This window comes from Molossus molossus, unplaced genomic scaffold, assembly GCF_014108415.1.
Source record: "Molossus molossus isolate mMolMol1 unplaced genomic scaffold, mMolMol1.p scaffold_m16_p_17, whole genome shotgun sequence".
NCBI classification, from domain to species: Eukaryota; Metazoa; Chordata; class Mammalia; order Chiroptera; family Molossidae; genus Molossus; species Molossus molossus.
The window spans coordinates 4,058,428-4,083,919 of record NW_023425352.1 but is presented as its reverse complement, the minus strand read 5'-3'; the positions used below and the strand labels follow the sequence as shown (position 1 = coordinate 4,083,919).

Below are 25,492 nucleotides of genomic sequence, written 5' to 3'. Positions count from 1 at the left end.
TAGAACATGTTGCCTTCATGGCAGTAAATAACTGGAGGAAAAGGGGCCAGAGGAGCGAGCATGTTCTTGACAGTTGGTTTGTGTGGCTTCAGCCTGTTGACCACACAGGAGGCCCTCAAAGGTCTCCCGGCTCCCACAAGGTCGAGGTGCGGAGTTGCTGCCTCCCTGGGTCCGCCTCGGGCAGAGGCACCTCTGCAGTTTGACCAGGAGACCTGGAATTGTGGCACCAGCTGCTTCCTTCTAAGACAGACAGCTTCTCGACGGGGTCGATCCAATGCAGGCTTTTGTTCCACGTATCTGAGCCTGGGCTGAGGATCTCTCGGGCCTTTGGGCATCATGACTGAAGTGCCCCCAGAACCCGCCCTGTCCTCCCCATTGTACTGGGAGGGGGGGACAGAGGACTGTGGTCCGAGAGCTCCTCCTCCGTTCGTCTAACAGGCCCCTGGGCACCCGCATGTGTGGTTAGTCAGTTTGGTGGGTCACTCGCGTCGGAACTGCTGGGGCAGCTCCTGGGTCGTCCTGTCTGTTCACTGCGAGGACATTTTTAAATGCTCCCCATCACCTTTACAGTTGTACCCGACTTTTCAAAAGATTGAAGTTACGGCCCTGACAACTCCTGGCGGGCAGCGTGGTTTTCACCGATCGGGAGAAAGTTCAAAGGGCTCTCGGTGTTCGCGCCCCGTAGGTGGTGGTGCTTCCGGGCCTTCTGATCCGATCGAGACACCACAGGGGGTCTCTGCGGGGGGGGGGGGGGGGGGGGGGGCGGGTCTCTGCGGCGGCTCTGCAGGGCTGCACAGCGTGAGCGGAAGTCACTTTGTCCCGGTGAACTCCAGCGTGGGGACCTCAGGGGGTCCCCACAGGGGCCTGAGTCCGGCAGCGGTGGGGAACGAGGCCCGTGGCACCGCTGGGGGGCGCGCGTCAGGCTTCCGTGCAGCACCCGCCCCGTGTTGTGACAGAGGCCAGCCCTGGCTGTCCCTCTGTGGACACGCTCTTCTGTGGCCCTCTCTGCGTGGGGCTGGGTGGTCCTCGTCTTTACTTCTCCGCTGTGTGTTTCCATGCCAACAAAACAAGGGTCCTTCCTGGCCGATCCCCCCAGGAAGGTTCCCCGCCCCTCGGCCACACCTCGTGTTATCAGCCTTTTATTTGGAATCGTCCTCAGTTTACGGGAGAGTTACCCGGACAGCACAGACTGTCCCTTGGCCTGGCTGCCTCGGAGCCGGCTTATTCTCCGGGCTGGACTGTGTTCCGACGACTGTCTCCCAGCACGGGACTGTGAGTCAGCAGGGCAGCCCGGGACAGGAGAGCCGCGTCCTCTGGGATCTGTCCTGGCACGGGAGGGGCCAGGTCCAGGCGGCGTGAGGAGGTGCTGGCCTGGAGAAGAAGGAATGGACTTTCTGAATGGAAGACATCGGGTCTGGCGTGCCCCTCCCAAGGCCGCAGGTAATAAATGGTCGTTGAGTGACTGAGAGAGAGAATGAACAGACGAACAAGTAGGCCAAGTACTGGACCAAGGACACACGGCGGATACAGAGGGGCGGTGGAGTCGGCGCTGATGCGGGGGATGGCCTTCCTCCTCCAGAGCCCCTGCTTGTAGCGACACCCGTCGGGCCACCAGCTCAGTATTTCAGCTGTCCACACTGAGGGTGCTGCCTCTCGCAGCCGGGACAAGGACATCTGGTGTCTTCCGTGCGATGGCCCTTCCTGTCTTCTCCAGACAGCCCTCCCCCAGTGTCTGCCGGCATCTCCACCTGGAGCCAGCCCCTCCGTCTGCACAGCCAGAGCCTTGTCCTGTCTGGGAGGGATGCAGGTGCAACCCTGAGCCCACAGTCCCGTCCCCTTGCTCACCTGTGCGCGTGGCCCCTCTCCCTCCCCCCCACATGGCTGAGGGGCCCCGCTCACAGCCTCGCCTCTGGCCATAGTCCCAGCTCTTGGTTCATCCCAGTCCCCGTGGTTCTCAACACCTGGCGTTTTCCGTGCTCTGTGACCAGCTTGAGAACTTTCCAGAGACACCATGTCAGACGGGTAATACCCGAGGAGCAATCCTTTTGTAAGCTAAATGTAACCACAGACTTCCACACTGCGAATGATAAACTGGTGTGGATTGAAAAGTATTCAGGGGGCTGTAAAATGTCTAGGATTAAAATTTCAATACCATTTGTGCCCCATAAATAAGAACTCCTTAGTAACTTAAAACTGCACCGTTATGACTCGGGTCTGAAGAGTCTGCATCCCAGTCGAAGAAATAGGATCACGTGGGAGGGATTCTGGGCCCATCCTCTACCTTGAGGGATGCCCTGTGGTCGCACGGAATAGCGAGAGCGTGACCTCATGGGAGAGCGAGCCCCGAGAAAGGACTGTCAGTTAAGGAAGAGATACACTCTCCGAAGAGAGAACTGTTACACTTTCCATTAGCAGCGTTGATGGAAACGAGGCTGAACTAAACCTGTGTCGCTCGATTAGCTGGTTGGACAGACAGGACCCCAAGAAACAAGATCATATAATCGTTTATTGAATGACTTAATTTTTTTTTCATAACCCAGTCTAGTCGGTCTGAGCTGGCGGATTAATTTTGTCTCTAGAATCGCTCCCCGAAGCCTATGAAATTAGCCTCTGGGAGACCAGGGAGGGATTGGCGTGGTGCTTAACGGAGGCTCGGGGACGTAAGGAAATGGATTTAGTCTTAATACAGCTGAAGCCTGGAGACTTCTAATAGAGAGCTGATGTTAAGGAAATATTCATTCATCATGTAAAAGTCGCCATTTGGGCCTTTTTGTTGCTCACTGAAGGACAGAACTCTGCACTTGGAGTGTGATAATCACCCTGCACGGAGTATGAGTCTTGAAGGAAAAATTATGGCTTTTTTGTGGTGGTTAATCCTCACCCACGGATATTTTTTTGTTGTTGATTTTTAGGGAAGGTGGGATGGGGGGAGAGAGAGAGAAAAACATCCATGTGAGAGGGACACATTGACTAGTTGCATCTTGAACAACCCCAACCGGGCCTGGGGATTGAACCCACAACCCAGGTATGTGCCCTTGACCGAGAATCGAGCCTGAGACCCTTCAGTCCTCCGGCCGACGCTCTAACCCCTGAGCCACAGCAGCCAGGGCTTTTGCTGTTGTTTTAAGTTATGAAGTTTTATGGTTGGCCCTGGCCGGCTTTGCTCAGCGGTTGGAGCATCGGCCTGTGGTCCCGAGAGACCCGGGTTCAGTTCCTGCGAAGGGCACGTACCTCAGTTGCAGTTTGCCCCCGGCCCTAATTGGGTCGTGCGGGTGGCAGCCACTCGATGTGTCCCTTTCACATCAATGTTTCTCTCTCTGTCTCTCTCCCTCCTGCTCTATCTGAACAAAAAAAGAAAACATGTTCTCGGGTGAGGATAAAACAACAAACAAAAAACAAAGTTTTATGGTTAGATGGACAGCGACCCCATCGGCTTGGACGCTCATTTTCTAGGATTTCATAGATCAGGGTGTTTCCCCAGCCTTAGGCAGCTCCGGGGCTTCTCCCCGAGTCGTGTGCATCACGAGCCCCCGAGGCCAAGCTGTTTCTGACCAGGATGAAGATCGGGGCTGTTTTCTTTCCAATGCAGGGGCGACCTTGGGAGGCAACTTCGCACCTGCCACGCCACGGGCCCAAGCAAGGGACGAGGGAGGAACTCCTGAAGTGGTCAGCGCAGCTCTTCTGAACGGAGACCCCTGGGACCCCACGCAGAGTGTCCACGCACAGGTCGGTGTCGAGTGCAGATGTCCCGACTCCCACGGCTGCACCTGTCAAGTCCCTTTGACCACGTTCCTCTTCTTTCGTTCACGTTTCGTCTTTAGTTTAATGCTAACTCAATCCTCCTAGCGTGAGCTCTTTCTTCTTGCACAGATGGACACAAACCACTGTTGTGTTGGCGTCCGCCAGCTGCAGCCTTATTTGCATGTGTTGAAAGTTGTTTTTCAAACACACACCAGGGATTCCATTTCCAGACGCACACGCTCTTGTGTTCTTCCTGTTGGGGCGCTGAGTATTTTTCTATGTTTTCATCTCGATCATCCGCATGTGTGCTGTGTCCGTCAGTTATCGGTAGAAATGTTTCAGTGCAACTTTTAAAAAAATAAGCTCGTAATGAGTTTTAATGAGTTTTGCATTCTGTTGACGTTGACATGCTTGACTGTCTTCGATGAGGTAAAGGCATAATATGAAATAACTGCAATGTTAGTAGTTAAATTAACTAGTTGGATGAGTTTTACCTGCCACATTTCTATGACTTACTGGAATTGCAGAACTCCTTGGGACAGTTGGAAAGCGATAACATCTCTAGAAATATGAGCTCTTGGGTGAAATCAGGCAGATGGTTTTGTCCTTGTGTTATGTGGACCTAATTTTAGGTTACTTTTTATAATAAAAAACAGGTCTTAAAAAAAAAAAGGAGTAATTGAGATTGTGAAAATCTTTTCTAGAAGGACTGTCATGGGCCACCTTTATGTCAGTAACGGGAACGTCATTTATGCCATTAATTGCTTTTTTTTTAAAGAGAGGCTCTTAGTTGAAAGTGAGCATTCAGAAAGGTAGGAGGTTTGATGAAAGGATCTACTTGCCACATGGATGCTTTTGGAACATTCCTGTTTCATGGATACTGTTGCAAACTGAATACACTAAGTACACGTCAATCATGGTGATACTGATGTGTCCTGGAAGAAAAATTCAAGACACCAAAGACCATTTCGGCATGCCATGAGTCAGCAAAATTGGGAAGGACTTGGTAGATGCAGAAAAAGAGAACTCAACTATGTATTTCATAAATAAAGTATTTAAAATATTTATAGGTATTACAATAATGCCGGACCGTGGAACACCCCGATGTTTCTTGCGTGGTGAAGGCTGGCTGGGGGGCTTTCCTGCTGGTAGGATTACCAGATTTAGCAAATGGAAATATAGAATATACTCCTTTACACTGGGACTTCAGATAAACATGCTTTTTTTTTTTTTTTTGTATAAGTAAGTCCCACACAATATTTTGGGGACATACTTAACCCCAGAGTTCTTCATTGTTTATCTGAAATCCAAATTTAACTGGTGTCTGTCTTTCATCTGACATCCCTGCGGTGGGGGTGGAGCCAGGGCCTCACGCTGGTAGGAGACGTCTCGCTCTGCTGGAATGAACCATTCACGATGGCTCTGGTTTCTGACCTGGCTTCATCCATCTGGCCAGCCACCCACTTTGCAGACGCCACAAAGTGTCCTGGAGGGAAAGTACCACATCCGCTGCCGGTATCAGCCGGATGACTGCGGGCCAGCAGCACCGTCCCTAGGGAATAGGAAGGGCCGTCACCGTGTGACAGCTGTCCACCTCCTCTGGGATCCGCCACCAGGGTCAGGACTATGTGGGTAGCGGGCACACGCCCACTGCAGGCAGTAACTCCAGGTGACGGCAGTATTTAAGGGACTAGGTGCAGGGGTGGGGGACTTTTTCTCCGCCAAGGGCCACGTGGATATTGATAACATCATTCGCGGGCCACACAAAATCACCAACTTAAAAATGCGCCAGCTCTATGTGGTCAGGCTCATTTAGTGAGGCTGTGATGCTCGCTGGTACTGATTTCAAGGGCCTTACACAGCCTGTGGGCCGGACGTTCCCACCCCTGGCAGGGAGCTGGTGATGTGGGGACCAGCATCTTGTTGTAACGCGCGGGGCTCACGCAGCACGGGGCTCATAGGACCAGCATCACGGCACTGTGATCCCCACATGCACCCGCACACAGTGGTTAACCTCTGCTGCCCCGCACGGGTGGACAGGGGTGCGTGTGAATGTGGCGGCATGCGTGTGCACCTTTGCTCTAATTCTCCGTGGCATGGATGTGTGTATCTGCTCTGCGAACAGGGATTCTGGCGAACGGTGCGTGTGTGTGTCTTTGTTAGCAAACACGGTGGGGACCGTTCTCATGCTCAGCCGCATTGACCGGCTGTGCCTTCAGGTACACAGACAGGCATTCGGAGAGTCTTGGCAGCCCGCTCCGCCTGCTGTGCCTTGGGATGGTGACATTTGGGTGTGCAGCCTCGCTTTCCTGCTCCCCTGCTTCATTCCTTGACCCCAGGTGCTCTCCCCTCAGCCGTTTTTAACTGAGCACCTGTTTCTCCAGACCAGGTACGAGGCCTACAGTAATGAAGGGGACAGACAAGCCTTCTGCTCCGGGCAACTCACATTCTAACGGGGGAAACGTCAAGAAAACAAATGCAGGTTGTGCTCGGTGTTAAGAGAGAAACAACAAACGATTCAAGGGACCAACGGGAGATCTATTTCGACAGGTCGCCAGAGGAGACCTTGCTGTTAAAGCCGTCAGACTTTTTAGTAAGCTCGAGAGCCAGGCAGGAGGAGAGGGAGGGGCTGGTGCGGGAGCCGGGAGCCCGGCGTCTGCGGTGAGGGAAACAGTCCCCATGACGTCGAGCAGCGGCCAAACACCGGCCGGCTGTGTGGGTCATCCATGACCTCGCTGTGGCCTGTGGGAAACAGACATTCATCCTGAGAAGGTGGTCCTCCACCTGGGACACAGCAAACCACCACCTCGATTCTTGCGGTTGTCCTTTCGAGAGGTGGCCCGTGCCGAATTCACAGCAGCGAAAGGCCTTCCTGACTCTCAGGAGTGCCCAACTCTCAGCACCTTACTGCCTGCAGGGTCAGAAGTCCAGTGTCCTGGACCTGGAAGCTTGAACAGACCGGTTCTGGTGGGGACGCCACAGGCCCCTGGTCCCTCCGGTTTCCCCCAGCCTGTCCTGCCGAAGCCTACAGAGCTGGACCTCACGTCCACAGCACGTAGGAAAGCCAGGCTTGGCGTGAAGAGCACATTACCTGCGGCCTGACTCCATCCTCTCCCAGCATGCACTGTTCTGACCTGCTCCCCGCACCGCAGACGAGCCGTGGACCCCTGCACTCTGCCTGGCCAGGGGTCAGGGCCGCCCTTGGGACTGGCTGGCCGAACGGGTCATTTGCCCCACGTGCTCTGAGCCAGGGCTGGAGGGCAGCGACAGGTGCCGGGGAGCCCATCACGCATCCACGGTACCGATGAAACGCCCGTTGTGCGCCGGGCACTGTTCCTGGTGCTGGGGCCTCTCTGCCCTGATGGAGCTTCGGCCCGACAGCAGGAGGGAAGCGTGTGGACCGATGGTGTGCCCGCGGGTGCCCGAGGGGGATATGGAGCTGAGACTAAGCGTGTGAGGGGGGACTTCCTTGTGGAGGTGGCGTCGAGCAGTGACCTGAAGGAAGTGGCCGGTGAGCCAGCCAGGCAGGGCCTGGGGAAGAGCAGCCAGGAGAGGGACCAGCGCATCGGCTGGAACAGAGGGGCATGCGGAGGAGGCACAGAGTCTGCCCACAGGGCCCGAAGCGCCTGGGCGGGAGCAGGACAGGGCTCCTGGGCGTGGAGCCTGCCAGGTGCGGTGTTGTAACAGCTGTAACAGCTGGGCGGAGGCCCCGGCGTGGGCTGGGAACGAGGGGCACAGTGTGTGTGGCGCGGGGCCAGTGACACATCCAGGAGAGTGAGGGGGCGGGGGTGGGAGGTGGGCAGGTCGAAGGGAAGGCCATTGGTCGGCACTGCGTCGCTGCCTTGCTATGTGCGGTGGGTCTCACCCTGGCTGCATGGTGGGATCGCTCGCTCTCCCTGCCTCTGGCTCACCTGTGATTACATATGTGAAGGACATTATGACCTTCACGGGTGCAGCCCTGAGCCGTCATCGGCGCCGTAATTAAGCTGACAGAGCAGGGGACGCGGGAGAAGGTGACCTGTGCGCCTTGCTTGTTTGGATCTAGCACGACGGGGTCAGCTCACCGCCTTGCCTCCCTCCCAGGTTCATTGCAAGAGTGCGATGAGACAATGGCTATAAAACCATGTCGGAAACTAAAAACTGCTCCGTCCATACGTGTAAGGTGATAGTGGAAGGTTCAAGTGTCTTCGGGGACCCGGCTCCAATTTCATGTCTTGAAAAAGTCCGCCCTGGCCCGGGGAAGACTTGTCAAGGGCCGTGGCTCCTGAGGGCCCCGGTTGAGCTCGGCCTTCGGATCTCCAGGAAATGTCCCGTTTCCGGCTTTCGTGCATGAAAATGAACTTACGGAAATAGTACATGAACCGGCAAAGAAAACGGCAAACGGATTAGATCCTGAAACCGAAGCTTCCCTTCGCCTGTTGCGGGTCTCGGATGTCGAATACCAGATAGCAGCTAATCCGGGCCGCGGGGATTCCGCTCCCAACGCTCCCATTTGCTGTTTCACAGCTGGGACCAGCCCTGCCTTCCCTCCCAACCGACCCCTCGCACCCCTGCCAGGCAGCCTTCTCGGAGTGGGGCCACATCCCCCGCACCCCTCGCCTGCAGCGTCCACTCCCCACATATGGTCACAGCTGTTCCTGCCAAGCCACAGCCTCTCCCTCTTGATCTTACTGATCCTGACACGGATTCTCCTTTAAAACCCTTGCTTCCCGTGGCTCCGAGACCCTCTCCCTCGTGTTTCTCCTCCTGTGGTTTCAGTTGTGTCTCCAGTCCTCGCTTGGACTCTCCTCGAACTGTTCGTTTCTTCTGGGTTTCTTCCCGGACCCACTTCTGACCGAGGGCTGGCCCCGTCCCTCACCCCTGCGGCCTCACTGTCCACCTGTAGGGACCAGAGCCAAGGTTTGCCCCTCATCCGGGCACCAGAGGCTGCCCGGGGGGCTTCTCCATCTCTGCGGGGACTTTGCAAACCACGGTCGAATGCCTGGGCCTTTGGATGAGCCGACCTTCTTCCACAAGCGCAGGTGCTCGTTGAGCCCTGGGAGGTCTGCGAGAGCGGGCGGACCCCACGTCCTGCGCTCGGTGGCTGCAGGTGTCCTTCTCACCTGGAGCAGCTTCGCGCAGCGTCTCTGTCCCAGCCAGGCCCTGCTCCTCGGCACCCGTGGGTTGACTCGGTGATTTCCCCTCCTCTCAGGGCCTGGGAAAGGCAGGAGCTGCTGCAGGCCACCCAGGGGTGCCCGGAGCTTGGCTGAGTAGCCCAATAGTTCGCTTTTCTGCCATATGGAACGTGGAGGTTATCTTAGCTTACAAACCAACCCACAGTGCTCTTAAGAATATAATGTTATTAAAGCACCTACTGTGCAGGTCCCTGTAAGACATGCACAGTGGCTCATAAGTTGGAAGATTATTTCAGACTCTAGAGTCGGCTGGGATGTTTGACCCCCCGCATCTCGAGCTCTTGACTCCCTCAGACCCCCACGCCCACCCCTTGCCGGACAGTCCCCACGAGGCCAGGTCTGGAGCGCAGGAGGCTGCTGCAGGCCTCACAACCCACATACCCAGCCAAGGCCGCTGTGCCCACCCTTCTGGGGAGGTAAAAGCTGCGCCCTGTACCTCGGGGAACTCAGGCATTGTCGAGAATGATGCTTGTGCAGTGTGTGGAGAAAAGGGACTGGGACGTGTGCAGAAACCGACTCAGGCTCCTGCACGGCCTCTGCCCTGCTGTGTGGCGTCGGGCCAGCGATAGCCTTGCTGAGCCTGTTTCCTCCTCGCTGCCCGACATGGCGCCCTTGGCATGCGCAGTGAATGCCAGCCACGCTCCTGTCTCCTAGCTCATTCCGGGCTTCCTCTTACACGGTGACAGGGCTTCTCCACCGCGCATCCTGCCACTGGGGCTGGATGGTTCTTAGTGGTGGGCGGAGGGGCAGGGGACAGTGCTGGGCATGGGGGTGTGTGTGGCAGCACCCATCCCTGGCCTCTACCCTCGAGATGCCAGTAGCTCCTTCTCCTTCCATTGTGTCCACTCAAATTGTCCCCAGGGTGGAGTGGCGTGGGTGTGCAAACTGTCCCTGGTTCAGAATTGCTGCCCCAGGGGAAAGGCAGAGACAGGTAGGGAGACGGACAGCAGCTGAGAGCCTGTCCTTGACCTTGGCTAGAGCCAGACCAGAGGCCGGCAAACTTCCACGAAGAGCTGGACACGGAATCTCTCCGGCTGTGCGGGTCCCATGCTCCGCGTAGCTGCTCAGTCTGCCGTGTGGTACGGGGGCAGCCACAGGGAACACCCGAGCAGGTGGGTGTGGCCCTGTCCCAGTAAAACTTACTGATGGACATGGAAATTTGAATTTCATTCATTTTCTGTGTCATAAAATATTCTTTTAAAAAGATCATTTAAAAATGTAAAAACATTCTTAGCTCCCAGGCAGTGGGCTGGATTTGGCCTGTGGGCTGTAGGGCCACCACGGGGCAGGGTGTCCTGTGGGTATCATCTCAACGGGTGCCCCCAGCAGCCCTGCAAGGAAGGTGCTCATGGGGTAAGAAGGTGAAGTAACCGGACTGGTGACTGAGCCCAGGTTCGTCAAATTCCAGGCTAGGGGCTGCCTCCGGGGAACCCTCTGCTTTCTTCCCTTTGCACGTCGTCGTATCCGGACGGCTCACCAATCTGCGCTGCAGAGGCGCCCGTGGCTCAGGGGTCGGGGTGCAGCCTGCCCCCCAAGGGAGCACCAGCTTTCTTCAGAAGATGGGTGCTCCAGCCCAGCTCCCTGCCAGGGCCTTTCCTGCTCACTCTTCCTTATGGCCAACTCTCCACGGGGAGAGCAAGCCAAGGGACTGTGCTTGGCCCCACCGTGTCCCCCCCATGGAAGCGGACCCCTCAGTCAAGGAAGGCCCTGGGACCACATTTTCACCACTAACTCATTCATTTCTTGTGGCCTCTCAGCAGGGCACCCGTCATGAAAAAGAAAGGCCTTTACTGAATCAGGGCTTCCTAAGTTTCTGCAACACCCCACCCCCACCCCCAAACCCCTAGCATCAACGTGGACTTGGATCTTTAAAAAAAACAATTGTAGGAGATGTACTACTTTCATCGTGTGTACTTCCTGCCCCGGTCCCAAAATGGGCCATTTCCCCAAGGAGCCAGGTTCACTGGAGAACGGTATTAGACACCAAGATCCAGACACCAGGGTGCTCGCCGCTACGGTGCTGTTGCCGCTGCTCGGTCCTCTCCACTGACAGAGTAAGAAAACACATGTGTGCTCTCGCCAGACCATAAACATGCAAACCTGACATGCTGGGTCCTAACTGAGGCACACCATACCTCAGCACACGAGATACAGAATTCTAAGCATTATGTTGAAGAAAACAGAGCAGGCATTGGCTTTTTTTTTTTTTTTTGGGCTGTGCCTATATAGGTCAAAAAGGAAGAAGGGCTGTTTTCCAAATCGGCTCTTGAAATCAAACCCAATCATTACGTTCTCTTCCCTAAAGTGTTATTTAAAAAAATTAATTCCCAGCTCTCCAGCATTTGACCGAACTCGGGCTTTTCATTTTCCCTAAGATGATCCCTGACTCACGCTGGCCTTTCTGCTGATTACGTAAAATTAATCTGACCTGGTTCTAAAAGCGGCGCACAGAGAGATTTTATGCGGCTGGCATAACCATTTTCATATGCAGTTTTGCTCAGTGAAGGTACGAAGGGTCTTCTTTTTTGCTTGAACCTACTAATTTTCCAAGCATATAATTTAAAGACATGGTCATAAACCCAAAACAGAGTTGGTGAGAGCACACTGATAATGAGACCAGGGTAATGGATCTTGTCTGTTACGTCTCCCCATTCCCTTGGGAGCCATTAGCTCAGCTCGGTTTGGCCTTAAATGGCACGTCTTACCCCAACAGGCACCTGGCAAGGGCCAACTCTGAAGTTCTGTGTATGGATCAGCCCCAGTTCAGAAACATCATGTGCGCACGACTTCTCATCCCTGAGGGGTTGTCAGGGCTATGTTTGCATATGGAGCTGACATGCTTCCCAACTTGGGTCAGCCATGACCCATTGGCAGTGTTGTAGCCTAATTATAGAAGTGGCCACACTTCATAGTGTGCAAGCTTGATGTACTTAGCTTTTGTTGTTGTTGCTAATCCTCACCCTAGGATATTTTTCCATTGATTCTTCGACAGAGTGGAAGGGAGGGAGGGAGAGAGTGAGAGAGAAACATCGATGTGCGAGACACATCGATTGGTTGCCTCCTACACGACCTCGAGGGAGGCTGGGGATGAAACCTGCAACCCAGGTACCTGCCCTTGACCGGGAATTGAACCTGTGACCCTTCTGTCCTCAGGCTGACACTCTGACCGCTGAGCCAAACCAGCCAGGGCTTGGTGTACTTGTGGATTTTTTTTCTCAAACACATAAAAGGATACAGATTATGTAAAGGAAGTGTGCTATATTCCTCTTTCAATGCATCTGTCTGTCACTGGGGAAACATACTATTTGAAAACAGTGTTTTAAGCCTTTAACTGTGTCTCAGGTTTTGCATCCAATAGATACTTAGTATCTCATTAGGGTGCACAAATCAGGGTGGCAGGGGAGACCGTTCATTCCCTCGAGTTGGGCCTAGGAACAAGGCACCATTCAGTGAAATTCTAAGAGTTTCGACGTATAACTTTTGAAGGGAAAAAATTCCAAGAGTTTCGACGTATAACTTTTGATTAAAAATTACTCTGTGTCTCTTTGGTATTTAAATGTATTTAAAAATTTTTTCAGTTACAGTTGACGTACACTCTTATATTAGTTTCAGGTGCCAGTGTCGAGATTTGACAGTGATATAACTTACCGAGTGATCCTGCTTCCCCATTGAGCTCTTTCTGTATGTGCATTTAGTCAACAAATAGTTATTGAAAATCCATTATGTTCCAGGCCCTGTGCTAGGTGCTAGAGAGATTTTGCCCTTTTAAAAAATGCATAAGAACTGGCGCTTTTATTTCAGGTCTCCTTTGAAGTTTGCGCAAACAGAACTTCGGGAAATGTCAGCCCCCCCCCAGCAGCACAAACATCAGGAACAGTTAAGAGCCCACCAGGGGTAGAGAATTCTATCATGGCTCCTTTGAAATCTAGACCCTTCTTTTATAGTTCAAAACAAGACCACTGGGGCATATAATCTTTGGTCATGCCTATTCAGCTCATAGGAATGTGTTTGCATTGCCAGAGGTTCTTGCTGGTTTTAGTGTCTTGAGTGGAATACGTGGGAATATATCCGAGCCCCAGGCCCCGCTGGTCCCGCTGCAGGGCGTGTCTCCCCTCATCCAGGGCACGGACAGCAGTCAGTTGCTGTCCTGCAGTTTCCGTGTCTGGGCTGTGTTGGAGGAGGGAGGAATTCCAGTCCTTCGACCCCTAGGCTCCTGGCAGCGAAAGGGGAGCAGGGAGGTTTGCGAGGCTCATCTCCAGAGCGGTCTTGGTGCAGCCCCAGGGCTGGCTCTCCCAGCCTGCTGTTTCGTTGGCAGGTCCCGAGGCCCGTCTGGTTCCGTCTAGAAGCCTTTCTGGGAACAGCTGCCGCGGGAAACGCCTGTAAGGAGCGCAGCGCGAAGTGCGGGCGTGGGGAGGGCGGGGAAGCGCCGCTCTGCGCACCGTCGTGCGGCTGCCCCACAGCCTTCGGGGGGCCTGGCGGCTGGGAAGCGCGGAAACGTCTCAAGTCCAGCCCCAAACGCCGAGAGCATTTTTGTGGGCTAGAAGAGAAAGGAACACACCGAGACGTTCCTTTGGCACCGACAGGCCTTCGAGGAAAGAGCTGGCCAGCCGAGTTGGCAGGTGGGGAATGAGCTGGAGAAGCTTTAAAGACCTTTTCCCTATAAAATAAATGTCCAGAAGCAGTGGAAAAGGACGTCTTTAGTTAAGGAAATACCCTCAAAGACAAAGCATGAAACCCGACTGGTCACAACTGGCCACCTTTTCGGATTCCAAGGACCGCAGCGCACAGAGCGTGGGCCCGCGAGGCTCAGGGGCCAGCGAGGCAGCTCCTGGCGAGAAAGCCCCGCGGCCACACAGCGAATTAATTTGAGTGTTTTATGTGCAGCGGCTGCTTTAGAATGTCCTTGCTTACGTTTCGGGACCACACGGAAGCAACGTTAAGTGACGAGTCGTAGCTGCTACAGGACCCGAGGCAGCCTCCCAAACCGCTCGCCTCGCTCTCCTCCCACAGCAGGATGGCGGCCGACACGGCCCCGAGCTTGGCACTGCCCGTGCTCTGCGTGCAGACAACCAGGACCCGGACTTCCCTCTCTTCAGTTTCACAGATGACTCCAAAGCACCCAGCAGATGAGACGCCATCCGGACCAGGGCTCGGGCTGAGCAGGTTCCAGATGAAGCAGGGCCTGGGACGCCCTGCTAAGTGGTCGGAATGCCACCCGCGGGGAGGGGGAAGCCACCGGAGGTTTTAGGGCTCCGTGCCATTCAGGAGGCAGGGCTAGAAGGGGTTTGGCCGAGCATCTCCAGGGAGGCCGTGGAGGGCGGTACGAGGTGATGCTGGAGACGGAAAGCAGGTGCAGGCCCGCGAGGCCAGAGCAGGGAGCAGGTGGACCGGTCCTTGTTCTCCACGGACCCCTGCAGCGCTGAGCTCAGAGCATCACCTGAAGACAAAACCAGGACGGAGGTGTGACCTGTGGGCCCATCCCCCTCCCAATAAAGGACAGAAAACCAGGGGCCTCGCCACCATGGGTCTTTCCCAGAGCCTCCACCTTTGGGTACACACACCCTGAGCCCAAGTGGCCTTATTTGTCTTCCGTGTGTCCATTTACAAAGAGGAAGTAAGGTTGGACCTTTTAAAACGAGGGATCCCACATCCACAGTATTCCCAGCCTACTGAGTTCCTACTACATGAAAGTGGTCGCCCTGCAGTGGGACTGGGTGTGGGGCAGCAGGAGCTCGCTGTCCCAAGGGGCCACTCCCAGGGATGTCACCTTCGCGGATTCCCCTTGGCTCAGTGCTGTGTTCAGCCTGCAGAGCAGCAGGTCCAGCGTCTGTGTGCCCCTCCCCCAGCACCGAGACCGAAGCTGACTGTTTACAAGGTGGCCTGGCCGGAGGAGCAGGGCCTCGGGTTAGAACCAGCACTGCCGCTTTCTCGCTGTGTGACTTCAGCAAGTTTCATGGCCTCTCTGAACCTCTGCTTCTCCACTAAACACAGGAGCCCCCAAAAGTACCTGTTTCAAAGGCCTGTTGCTGAGCTTGGTCAGATGGTGTTTCCGTGTCTAGCCCATAGCAGGATTTGTTACTGTTACTGTCGCTTATACTCCACGTGCCGTGAAGTGGCCTGGGAAAGTCTGGTTTTCAGTGGAACATCCTGTTCACTGCGTCTTATTGGGCCCTCCGCTGTCCAGCCTCGCGAATCCACCCGCATTGTCACGGCATGAGTCTGCCTTCGACACAGACCTGACCACGTCTTAGAACTGCTTCGAGTCCATCGGTGACCCCCACTGCGTTCAGAATAAGACCCAAGCCTTGAGCGAGGGCCGATGCCTCGACCCCGGCCTGAGCCCCGCGTGTCTCCCGCACGCTGTGTGTCGTCACCTGGCACAGCTGCTTACAGCCCGGAGGCCTGCTCCCGCCTCTGCACCCCCTTCCGTGCCCGACACCCTCCCGCCTTCACCGTGTGGCGCCTTCGTCTGGGCTCATCCCACAAGTGACCTTTTGGGTTTTTGTTACAGGACCAAATGTTTGTCCCCCGTCCCCAACACACATGTACATGTTGAAGGCCTAACCCCAATGTGATGCTGTTTGGAGATGAGCCTCTGGCAGGGAATCAGTTCATGATGAGGTCACGAGGGTGCGGCCCACACAACCGGATTGGTCGCCTTCTCAGAGGAGACCAGAGCCTTCCCTCCGCCACGGAGAACGCAGCGGTCAGGGGGCCATCTCCAAGCCAGGACGTGGGCCCTCACCAGGACCCTAACCCTGCTGGCCCCCCGTCCTGGTCTTCCCCGCCTGCGGAACTGTCGTTCGAGTCCCCAATCTGTGGCATTCTATTGTAGCAGCCCGACCAGACTGAGAGAGCTGTTTTGTCCTGAGCTCCTCACATTCACATCCTTTGCTGCTGCTGGGTTAGCTCGGCTGGCAGGTGCTCAGGCAGACCCCTCCACTGAGGGTCGGACTACCCAGGTCCTCAGTCAGTCCTTTGTCGGGGATCAGGCGTCTGAGTGCCCGTCGGCCCCTCATCATGGCGCACGTTGTCCATACGGACCAGTCGGCTCTCCCATTCCCAGGGGAACTAGGAGATCGCTAAAGGCAGATACTGTGTGTTCATCACCTCGGTGTCCACAGGGTCCCTCTCAGTGCTGAGCACACAGAAAATCCCCAGCCATTTGAGTTAATGTTTATGTTTCCTCGGAGAGGCCCCCGTTTTTCAATGATTCCATTTCATTCACTTGTATCTTGACTTTCGTTTTGGTCTAGTGCTTTTTTATTTAGGTTTGATGGATGCCACCAAAAATACAAGATGATTTTCATAAACGGTTGAACAATCAAGCGTTTTCCTTGCAGTTTCAAATTACTGACAATGTTACTACAAGCAGTGAGCTCTTAAGCAGATCTCTTTCCCTAAAAATAGGTGTGTCAGATCTCTTGATGGGCTCAGTGTGTCCCGATGTGTGCGTGGATGGTGCTCCCAAGTTTGTCCACGCTGAGAAGCCGAACCCCAATGGAGGCGCCGTTGAGATGACGCTCTACACTCAGCCAGACTTTGGCCTCGGACCTAAACTGACCCCTGCTCCACGCTCTGTGAAAACTCTCCGGCCACATCCCACCCACTCCACCTGCAGCTGGGTTCCGCTTTGCCCCCCTGGGACCTCTGAGCTCCTCTCCAGGAATTAAAAACGGCTTCTTTTCCTACATTCACGCCCTTGGCTTTTCCTCTAGTTCCGGCTTCTCCCCTGTGAACACCTGATTCTGATCTCAGCCCATGAGACCCTCCAGCACCGTCACCTCACACGCCGGGCGGGTGTCTTCATCTCTGCCTTGGAGCCTCCCTCGCAAGGCAGCCTTGCTGGTCATCTCGTTTAAGCAAGTGTCCACTCTGGCGGTTGCCGGAACTGTTCCCTGTTTCTCTCACACCGTGTCCACCTTTGTATTTGGGTGTATCCTGGTTTCGTGTTGACCCCCCAGCGGGATTGTCTGTCCCAAGAGGATGGAGATATGCCTCTCTTGCTCACTACTGTTCCCGAGCCCATCACAGGAGCGTGTGTGATAAATAAATACCTATGGTATCTGGCTGGCTGGCTGGGTGATGGGTGGATGGTGGGTGGGTGATGAGTGGATGGTGCGTGAGTGGGCGATGGGTGGATGATGGGTGGGTGGTGGGCAGGTGATGGGTACATGGTGGGTGGGTGATGGGTAGATGGTGGGTGGGTGATGGGCGGGTGATGGGTAGATGGTGGGTGGGTGATGGGCAGGTGATGGGTAGATGGTGGGTGGGTGATGGGTAGATGGTGGGTGGGTGATGGGCGGGTGATGGGTAGATGGTGGGTGGGTGATGGGCGGGTGATGGGTGGATGGTGGGTGGGTGATGGGCGGGTGATGGGTAGATGGTGGGTGGGTGATGGGCGGGTGATGGGTAGATGGTGGGTGGGTGATGGGTAGATGGTGGGTGGGTGATGGGCGGGTGATGGGTAGATGGTGGGTGGGTGATGGGCGGGTGATGGGTAGATGGTGGGTGGGTGATGGGCGGGTGATGGGTAGATGGTGGGTGGGTGATGGGCAGGTGATGGGTAGATGAGGCTTCCATGTGCTCTGCCTCCCTGTTATTTGTTCTCCCCAGAACTCTGGCCATTCCTTGTAAGATCTTAAAATGTCCTCCTATTTCCAGTGTAGAAGACTTTGTTCCCAATTAGCATAGTTTGAATATTCTAAGTAGAAGTAGAATTTTTAAGCTGGCTTTGTGATAAACAGCTTCTCCGGTGATCCTCACCCTTCTGGCGCCCCACATAGAGTCAGGGTCGGTCTTGCCACCTGTGAAATAAGTCAGAAGTGACAATGTGTGACCTTCCACTATTCGCCTGCGTCTCTTGAACCTGCCCCTTCGGGGAAGCCCGCTGCCAAGCCGTGAAGCTCCGTGAGCAGCCCTGTGGCCAGAGCCGCGGGGCATCGAGTCCTCCGCCCACGCCAGGTGGCCGGCGTGTGAGTGTCCACCTGGCCCGTGTCCTCCCACCTCGGTCAGGCCTCAGGGACAGCAGCCCCACTGACGTGTGCGAGCCACGCAGCAACCTAGAGCCCGTCTTCATCTGAACGACCGTCTCTGCTGCCCACCTCGGAGGGAGGCGAGCGAGTCGTAAGCTGGCCACTGACGTCGGAGAAACAGCCACCACAGGGTCTGGGAACGCTGAACGGCGCGGGGGCGCCGCCTCCCCGAGTGTGTGGCCGTGGCCGACGGTCAGAGGACCAGGGCGCTGTGTTTGGACAGGTCACCGAGCGGACCCCGGCGAGGCTGAGGGACTGCTGTCCCCGAAGCAGGGAAGATGCTCCAACACCGCAGAAGGCAGTGTTGCAGGATGCCAGCCCCGACCTCGGTCTCCTGTTCGGCTTGCTTTTTCGGTTTAATTACAAAGAATTCAGAGTTAGAACCTCAGAGCAGGTTTCTGCCTGTTTATACTTTCCTCCCCCTCGAGGTCCCGCTGCAGGCCCGCCTCCTCCCTGAAGCCTTCCCTGACCACCCAGGCTGCACGGACCCGCCATCTCCGTATCCCCCGCCCTGCGGTCAGGCCCACCCAGCGGCACGCAGAGCTTCTCCTCCCGTACATGTGCTGAGGACACGACCTGAACACCATGGATCCAGGGACAGAGCCGGCTCCTACCTCCAGGGGTCATGACGGGGGTGGGCGGTGGCAGGACCGTGGGGTCGGGGGGGTCAGGTGTGTCCAGAAGGCCCAGCACTGCCTTCTCTGCTCATCCAGTGCTCCCCGGCTGGTGTCCCAGCTTCAGGTTTCCCTGGACACTTTTCCTACCTTTCTCCTCTTGCGGTCTCATCCGCGCTGCCTGTGTGCTACGTCGGCAACATCCTACTGTCATGAAAAGCGGCGTCTTGAAGAACGGCCCGGAAGGAGTGATTGCCCCCTCCCCCGCCCCCAGTTTGCTCCTGCCCCGCCCCGCCCCGCCCCGCCGCCCCAGTTACACTCCGTATCCTTCAGCGAACGTGCGTGGAAGGTCGGTTGGCCCACAAACACAGGACGCTGGGGAACTTGAACTTGCAGACAAACGACCAACAGCATTTGAGTCAAGAGTATGTCCCCTGCAGCATTTGAATTTCAATCCAAAGTTAACTAGAGGTCTTTCTCGTCCTTTTCAAATCTGCTAACTCTGCTGGACTGTCTGCTGGGTGCCAACCTCTGAGACGAAGACAAATAAAACAATCCCTGGCCCTGGCCGGTTTGGCTCAGCGGTTAGAGTGTCGACCTGCGGTCCACAGAGACCCGGGTTCGGGTCCCGCTAAGGGCATGTACCTCGGTTGCAGTTTGTCCCCGGCCCTGGTGGGGTCGTGCGGGTGGCAACCACTCGATGTGTCCCTTTCACGTCGATGTTTCTCTCTCTCTCTCCCTCCCTCCCACTCTATCTGAACAAAAAATGAAAAAATGTCCTCGGGTGAGGATAAAAAAAAAGGAAGAATCCCTGCCACCTCGGAGCTTCCAGCCCAGGAGAAGAGGCAGACATGGAGGCAGAGAAAACCGTTCCTGCAGCTGTGCTCGGACCACAGCCGGCCCTGGAGGTGAGGGGGGCTCAGCGTAGAGGAGGCTCCCCGGGGTTTATCTTGCAGTGACTTCAGCGTGGCCTGGCGCCCCCGACAGGCAGAAACACTTCTGCTTTTTAGCATCCACTCTCTGACCTTACACTGAGCTGCCGGGCAAACACTGGCTGTTCCCGTCATAGTCCTGGGGCGTTTCCTGGCTTCAGACAGGGGAGGCTCCTGGGGCTCGGCCAGTGTCCCCAGACTGTGGAGCCCGAGCGGCAAGAGAGGGCTGAGGGCCGCAGCGTCGGCCCCCCGCAGCCCGGCCGCACACGTTCTTTCTCGACAGTGTGAGCCAGGGCCTCGCACTGCGGGTCTGAGAACTCACCCGGCCCCTCGTCGGCATCTGATGTGAGCAGTGTGGTTGGAGGGATGGGCCCCGACTGGCCGAGCCTGGGCCACGTGTCCATCTTTGGACAGGGACTGAGTCAAGGACTGAGTGGGAGAGGGGCGACTCCCCCGGAGACCCCCGGGCCTGGGGACGTGCGAGAGGACAAAGGAAGGCAGGCAGGCGCTGCAAGGCGGCAATGACAGATGTCCGCTGGACTGGATGCACGCATCTCTCCAGTTACCCCAGAACAGCTGACGCCTGCATCGCATCGGGCGGGTGGCTGATAAGGCTGACCTTCAGCTCCGGATGCAATACTAAAAGGACTTCTGCATGCCACAGCTGTCCCTTGCTGTTGCTAACCAGGGGGTGACCTGGCTTCTTATCAGAGCTGGGAGGCTGTCGTCCCTCCACTACACAGCACACCAGGCATGGGCCAGTCTGCGGTGGATATTTCTACCTTCTGAGATATAGTTTGAGGGCATTTTCTTAAATAGAAAAGCAGGGTTTGAACAAAGTAGTCAGAACACCTCTTACTTAAAATTTGAGCTACATTTAAACAGTGACTGTGCAGAAGTTGGCTTTTATACTCTCAATGAAAATGCTAAGTAATACGAATCCTTTCTATTGCAAAGCGTTTCCCCCACTCCGTGGCTTAACTTGATATTTTCTTAACGATGTCTGTTGATGAGCAGAGGTTTTTTTGAAGTCCAACATATCAAATAGTATTTTATTTTCTATAGTCAGTCTATCATTTTCCTTTCTTTAACTTTTAACCTGTATGCTTTTTATAATTAAAGTGTATTTCTTGCTGACAGTGTATAGGTAAGTCTTGCTTCTTCACACAGTCTGATTATCTCTGCCATTAATTTGGAGTGTTTAGACCATTAATGTTTAATGTAATTATTGATACTGTTAGCTTTATTGAAGTGGTTGCTTTTTATTTTCTTCTTTCCACCTGTTTTTATGTACCTTTTTTCTACCTTGTTTTGGATTAATATGGAGGTGTTCTAAGTATTCCATTTTCTGCACTGCTTTCTCTGTCTTCATTGACCGATTACTTCATTGATGGTGTTTGGTTGAGGCTTAGCCTTTGTCAGAGTTCCTTATCTGCACCACAGAGTCCATAATGATTTGACTGTGTCTTTTCTCAGTTCTCCCAAGAAGGAGACATAACCAGCCCACATCCACGCGTAAGAAGGACGTTAACTCGTGATGCAGAGTGGGTGTCTTCGGGCATCACAGGTACATCTCTGGAGAACGCCTCATTGAGAAAGGCTGTGGAATTTACAGTATGCTTCTTGAACTTATTCCTCAGCTGCTGTCAAGTACCAGTATGCCATGGTGGGAAATTAAAAAGATCGTTTCGGCCTGGGCTCCTCGCCCGCCTGACACCAGCCACTTGGCGGTGTTCGGGTAGCGGTGGCCTCACAAACAGGAGGAGCAAGGCGAGCGGAGCCTCGCGGGAACCCAGGGCCCTGCGCCACCCAGGTGAAGACGCCTGGCTGTGCGTGGGTAGTCTGCCAGAGCACGCGGTGGGTGGGCCAGGACCCAGACACTGCTTGTCTTCCTGTTGTGCAGAAATAATGTCCTTTCACTATATCCCCTGGTTTTGCTCAAAGCATAACACCTGGTCTCTGCAAAATCCCCAAGAGCGAGGAACAGGGGCAGACTTCTCCAACTGCCCCGAGGGAGGTTCTCCAGGGAAAAGTGCTGTTTGGGACTCTTCTCCGTGCAGGAAGTCATGTAATGACCTGTCCTGGGAAATGCCCTGGGACCCTGCGGAGTCTGTGACATTATTCTTTTTAATCGGATTTCCTTAGCCATGCAACCATCCCCACTAACCGTGCAAGACCCGTTTAATGAAGGGTCAGGGGCAGTTTCGCGTAGAGGAACTGTACAAATGTTTGTGCCTTTCCAGTTTGGCCGCAGCGGCGACGCAGACAGCTGTCGTCCTACCGGGCACACACGTGGGTGAGCTCGAGCAACTGGAAATGCCAGAGGGCGAAGCACACTGGCGGGTGGGATTCTACCACCAACACGGGAAGAGAATCTCTCCGTGTCCCGAAACAGCCGGGTCAAATACAGACACGTGTCAGAGCCGTCTTGTCCCCAAGCCTTATTTTTACCCAGCACCCACCTTTGCACTTTGTCCCCTCCTTGGCTTATCTTCATCTTTTATTTGTATTTATTTTTTCATTTGTTTTGGTTGATCCTCCCCCGAGGATATTTTTGTCACTGAATTTTTTAGAGAGCGTGCAAGGGGAGGGGAGAGAGAAACGTCGATGCGAGAGGGACACATCCATTGGCTGCCTCCTGCACACGCCCCAACTGGGGCTGGGGACCGAACCTGCAACCCAGGTACGTGCTCTTGAGTGGTAATCGAACCCGAGACCTTTTGGTGTATGGGCCGGCGCTCTAACCACCGAGCACACTGGCCAGGGCTGCTGCTTTTATTCTTAATGGGCAGCGGGTCCCGGAGCCATGCCACCCCTCCCCCGCTCCTCTGTTGCACAGGTCACTTCTAGTGTCGCAGCCCATTGTGCTCAACGAGTAGAAGTCGGACTGAATGAGTATTTCACTGTGTTAGGACTCAAAAATCCACACAGTTTGGACATTATACTTCTGAAAAGATACACCCTTTGGTCATGATACATCCTGTTTATTGCTTTCTGAAAGTTAATTTTCAGTGGTGACTTACCCTTTAGTTACCACGGAAGAGCCTTGGTATTGGTGGTTTCCTTTTTTAAAACAACTGGATACAACTGGCTTTAGACAGGAGACAGCTGTGCTTTTATTTTAACTGTGTAGCAATCCGTGCAGACCCGGCGGACCCCTTCCACCATCCCCTACCCCGGGCCGCTGCGCACTGGCCCGAGTGCCCTCATGCAGGGGGGTTCTTCCCCTCCACGTGCGTTCCTCTCCGTCAGCATCGTTTCTGTTTCTGCTAAAACGCATTTATCATTCTCGAACTATCATAAAAGACCAATTACTTCCTGCAAAACGCTGACTTGCCCTTTTCCGTCCAAACCCACGAGATCGCACGCAGAAGGACCCAGAAGCACATGTGTGAGCCCCACAGCGAGCCCGTCTCTCCGAAGGACAGTCTGCAGGCTGGACGTGCGGCGTCTGGCGCAGACACCAGTGGGTGGAGCAGAACGGGCCGTTTGGAATGATAAAAGCACGGGGGTGGGTGGTGAGCTACAACACGAAAATTAAGCCAAATGATTATTTGATTTAAGCATCAGAACTGGCTGGCCCTGCGCAACCCCTGGAGGACACGCTGCGGATTGCTGCTTCTCCCCGGGATGTCGAAAGTCTGGCTGAGGCCAGGATGTTTGTGCACACCCTTTGGATTTGAAATTTTTCTTAAGTGGCTCAAGCTGTCCCACAGTCGTGATCCATGCTACCCATGTATGTTTCTGAACACTGAAAATGATCCTGTGAGGAGGCCCCGGCCACAGACCATAAACCGGAGTGAGGAGGCAGAGTTTAAACCACGCCTTGACAGCACGGAAGACGTCAGGGTGTTTGCAAGCAGCCGTGTCTCCCACTTGGACGAGAGGAGAGGGGACCAGTGGGTTTTTATCCTCTGAGTATTTCTCAGTGGACTCGTAACGGTCCTGCCTTTCCGTTGCTCAGGATTGAATACATACGTTTGATGATTATCCTCAAGTCTTCCTGCCAACTGGCCACACCCTACCAGCCTTGATCTCACATAAACAGCCCCCCCCCCCAAGTCCTCTGCTCCAGCCTCAGCACCTACTCTCCACCCCCAAGCCCCTTTTGCCTATATTTCAAATTTTTGCACATTTGACTCAGGAACATGGGCGTTCTTTCCTCCCACCAGCATGCCCTGGTTTTCCTTTAAGTGAGAACTGGAGACCCGTCGCTTCCAGAAATCCTCCCCAGACCGAAAGCTCACGAGTCCACGTTGCCGCGTACCGTCCTTCCCGGAGCGATAGCGTGCACACGGGCAGGTCCCGCGCAGCTCTGCCTTGGCCCGTCTTCGTCCATTCAGAGGTGGTCTTAAAAAATACATAGCACATCTGTTCGCAAGTATAAATAAAACAACAAGAAGGAGTGTTCTTTGAAAGCCAGTGGGTTGCTGGTACTTACTCAGTTATAAACCATCTGGTTAGATGCAGCTCTTCATGAAGAAACATTTTAACTGGGGTTTCTCAGCATTTGTGCAGTTGTTAGCATTTGGGGCTGGACCATCTTTGCTGGGACCTGTGGGTGCCATCCTGTGCATCGTAGGGTGTTCAGCAGCGTCTCTGGTCCCTCCCCACGAGATGCCAGTAGCCCCCTCACTGAGTCATGACAATTAAAAATGTCTCACATACCTCCTGGGTGCAACATCGACTGGGTGGCTAACTACTGATTTCAGCCTGTCTGTTGACATAGTTGCTTGTTTTGAATGCTTGGTTTCACTCGGCAGACAAATCTGAAAAGGCCTGTTGACAGGAACCTTTGGTCCTCTCGGAAGTGGGTCTTTGCCGTCACGGGACGCTGGTGGAAGGAAGCCCGGGGCTCACTGGCGAGATTTGCATTTGACGCCACTCAGTCTGTGGGCACGTGAAGAGAATTACAGGCTCAACTTCTGTGGCCTTTTACATCAGGATCTTAAAGGTTATTTTTATCTTTCTCTTTAAAATTTTATTCTCCGGTCAGGCGTGTGTGTGTGTGTGTGTGTGTGTGTGTGTGTGTGTCCTATTAATAAAAATGTGAGGGTCTTTGTTAATAAGTTCTGCAAGAAATAAAATCGGGGTCCTACATTAATAGCAGAAATGCTGAAGCAGTATTTCAGTGTTCTAAAAATGTCTTGACCACAAGTGTTATGGAGACAGGTGATTGTCACTGCTCTGTAGAAATAACTTTCCCCTCGCAGGTGTTAAATTGTAGCTCAGACAGATGTAGAAGTTATTGCCAGGGCTAAGGGGGTCGCTCCTCGCTCAGAGGTCTTGAATCTGGTCATGGGAGCAGGGGGAGTCCCATCTCTAGCATCAGCACTGCCTCGCCCATGTATCAGTGGCCCCCACCATCAAGGTCCTATCAGGTGGGATGGGGACAGGCAGCTGGTGGAAAGGAGCAACCTCCGTCTGTATTTCCTCGGCCACCTTGGAGCTTACCTTTGACCTTGACCCCAGCTCTTGGCCAGGGCGAGAGGAAGAAGCTTTGCAGTGTACGACTTAGAGCATTAACAGGTTGGAAATCCCAGGGAGAGTCTTCCCACCATGGACACCGACATCTTAAGAAGCAGAAGGTTGTACACTTCACAAGTAAATTCAAAATATTTCATCCTACAGAGTCAGAGAGAATAGGAAAAAGAGTGAAGGGGATACTTTGAAGGTGAAGAAGAGGGTGACGGTGATGTAGGGATGTGAGAGAAAAAAGGCTGAGTCATCATGGCAATAAAACATGGGGGAGAATCATATGGAAAAGCTCCGGCTGAGCACTCGTATCTGTGTTCTTCTTCACTGGGGGTCAGAGCTGCTTAGTAAACGTTGCATGGGAAGGAAACAGACCTGGAGGGTAGCTCTGCCTCGTGTGAGCCAGGTGACCTTGAGCAAGTTGCTTAACCTCCCTGAGTTGTTGTTCTTCACCTATGAGATGGGCGCCTTCATTCTGTGGTCTTGCCCCTTGCACACAGTGCTGGCACATAGTAGATGCT

At 54.4% G+C, this 25,492-nt stretch overlaps 1 protein-coding gene across 1 annotated transcript in view; it reads left to right on the top strand.

Moving 5' to 3' along the window:
- The first annotated feature begins 3,413 nt into the window (after window positions 1-3,413).
- ADAM12 (ADAM metallopeptidase domain 12) overlaps window positions 3,414-25,492 on the top strand; it is a 257,254-nt gene continuing 235,175 nt past the window's right edge. Inside the window, exons 1-2 of the mRNA XM_036265907.1 lie at window positions 3,414-3,432; window positions 3,590-3,726. Coding sequence (XP_036121800.1) covers window positions 3,414-3,432; window positions 3,590-3,726 — 156 coding nt within the window. The remainder of the gene's footprint in view (window positions 3,433-3,589; window positions 3,727-25,492) is intronic.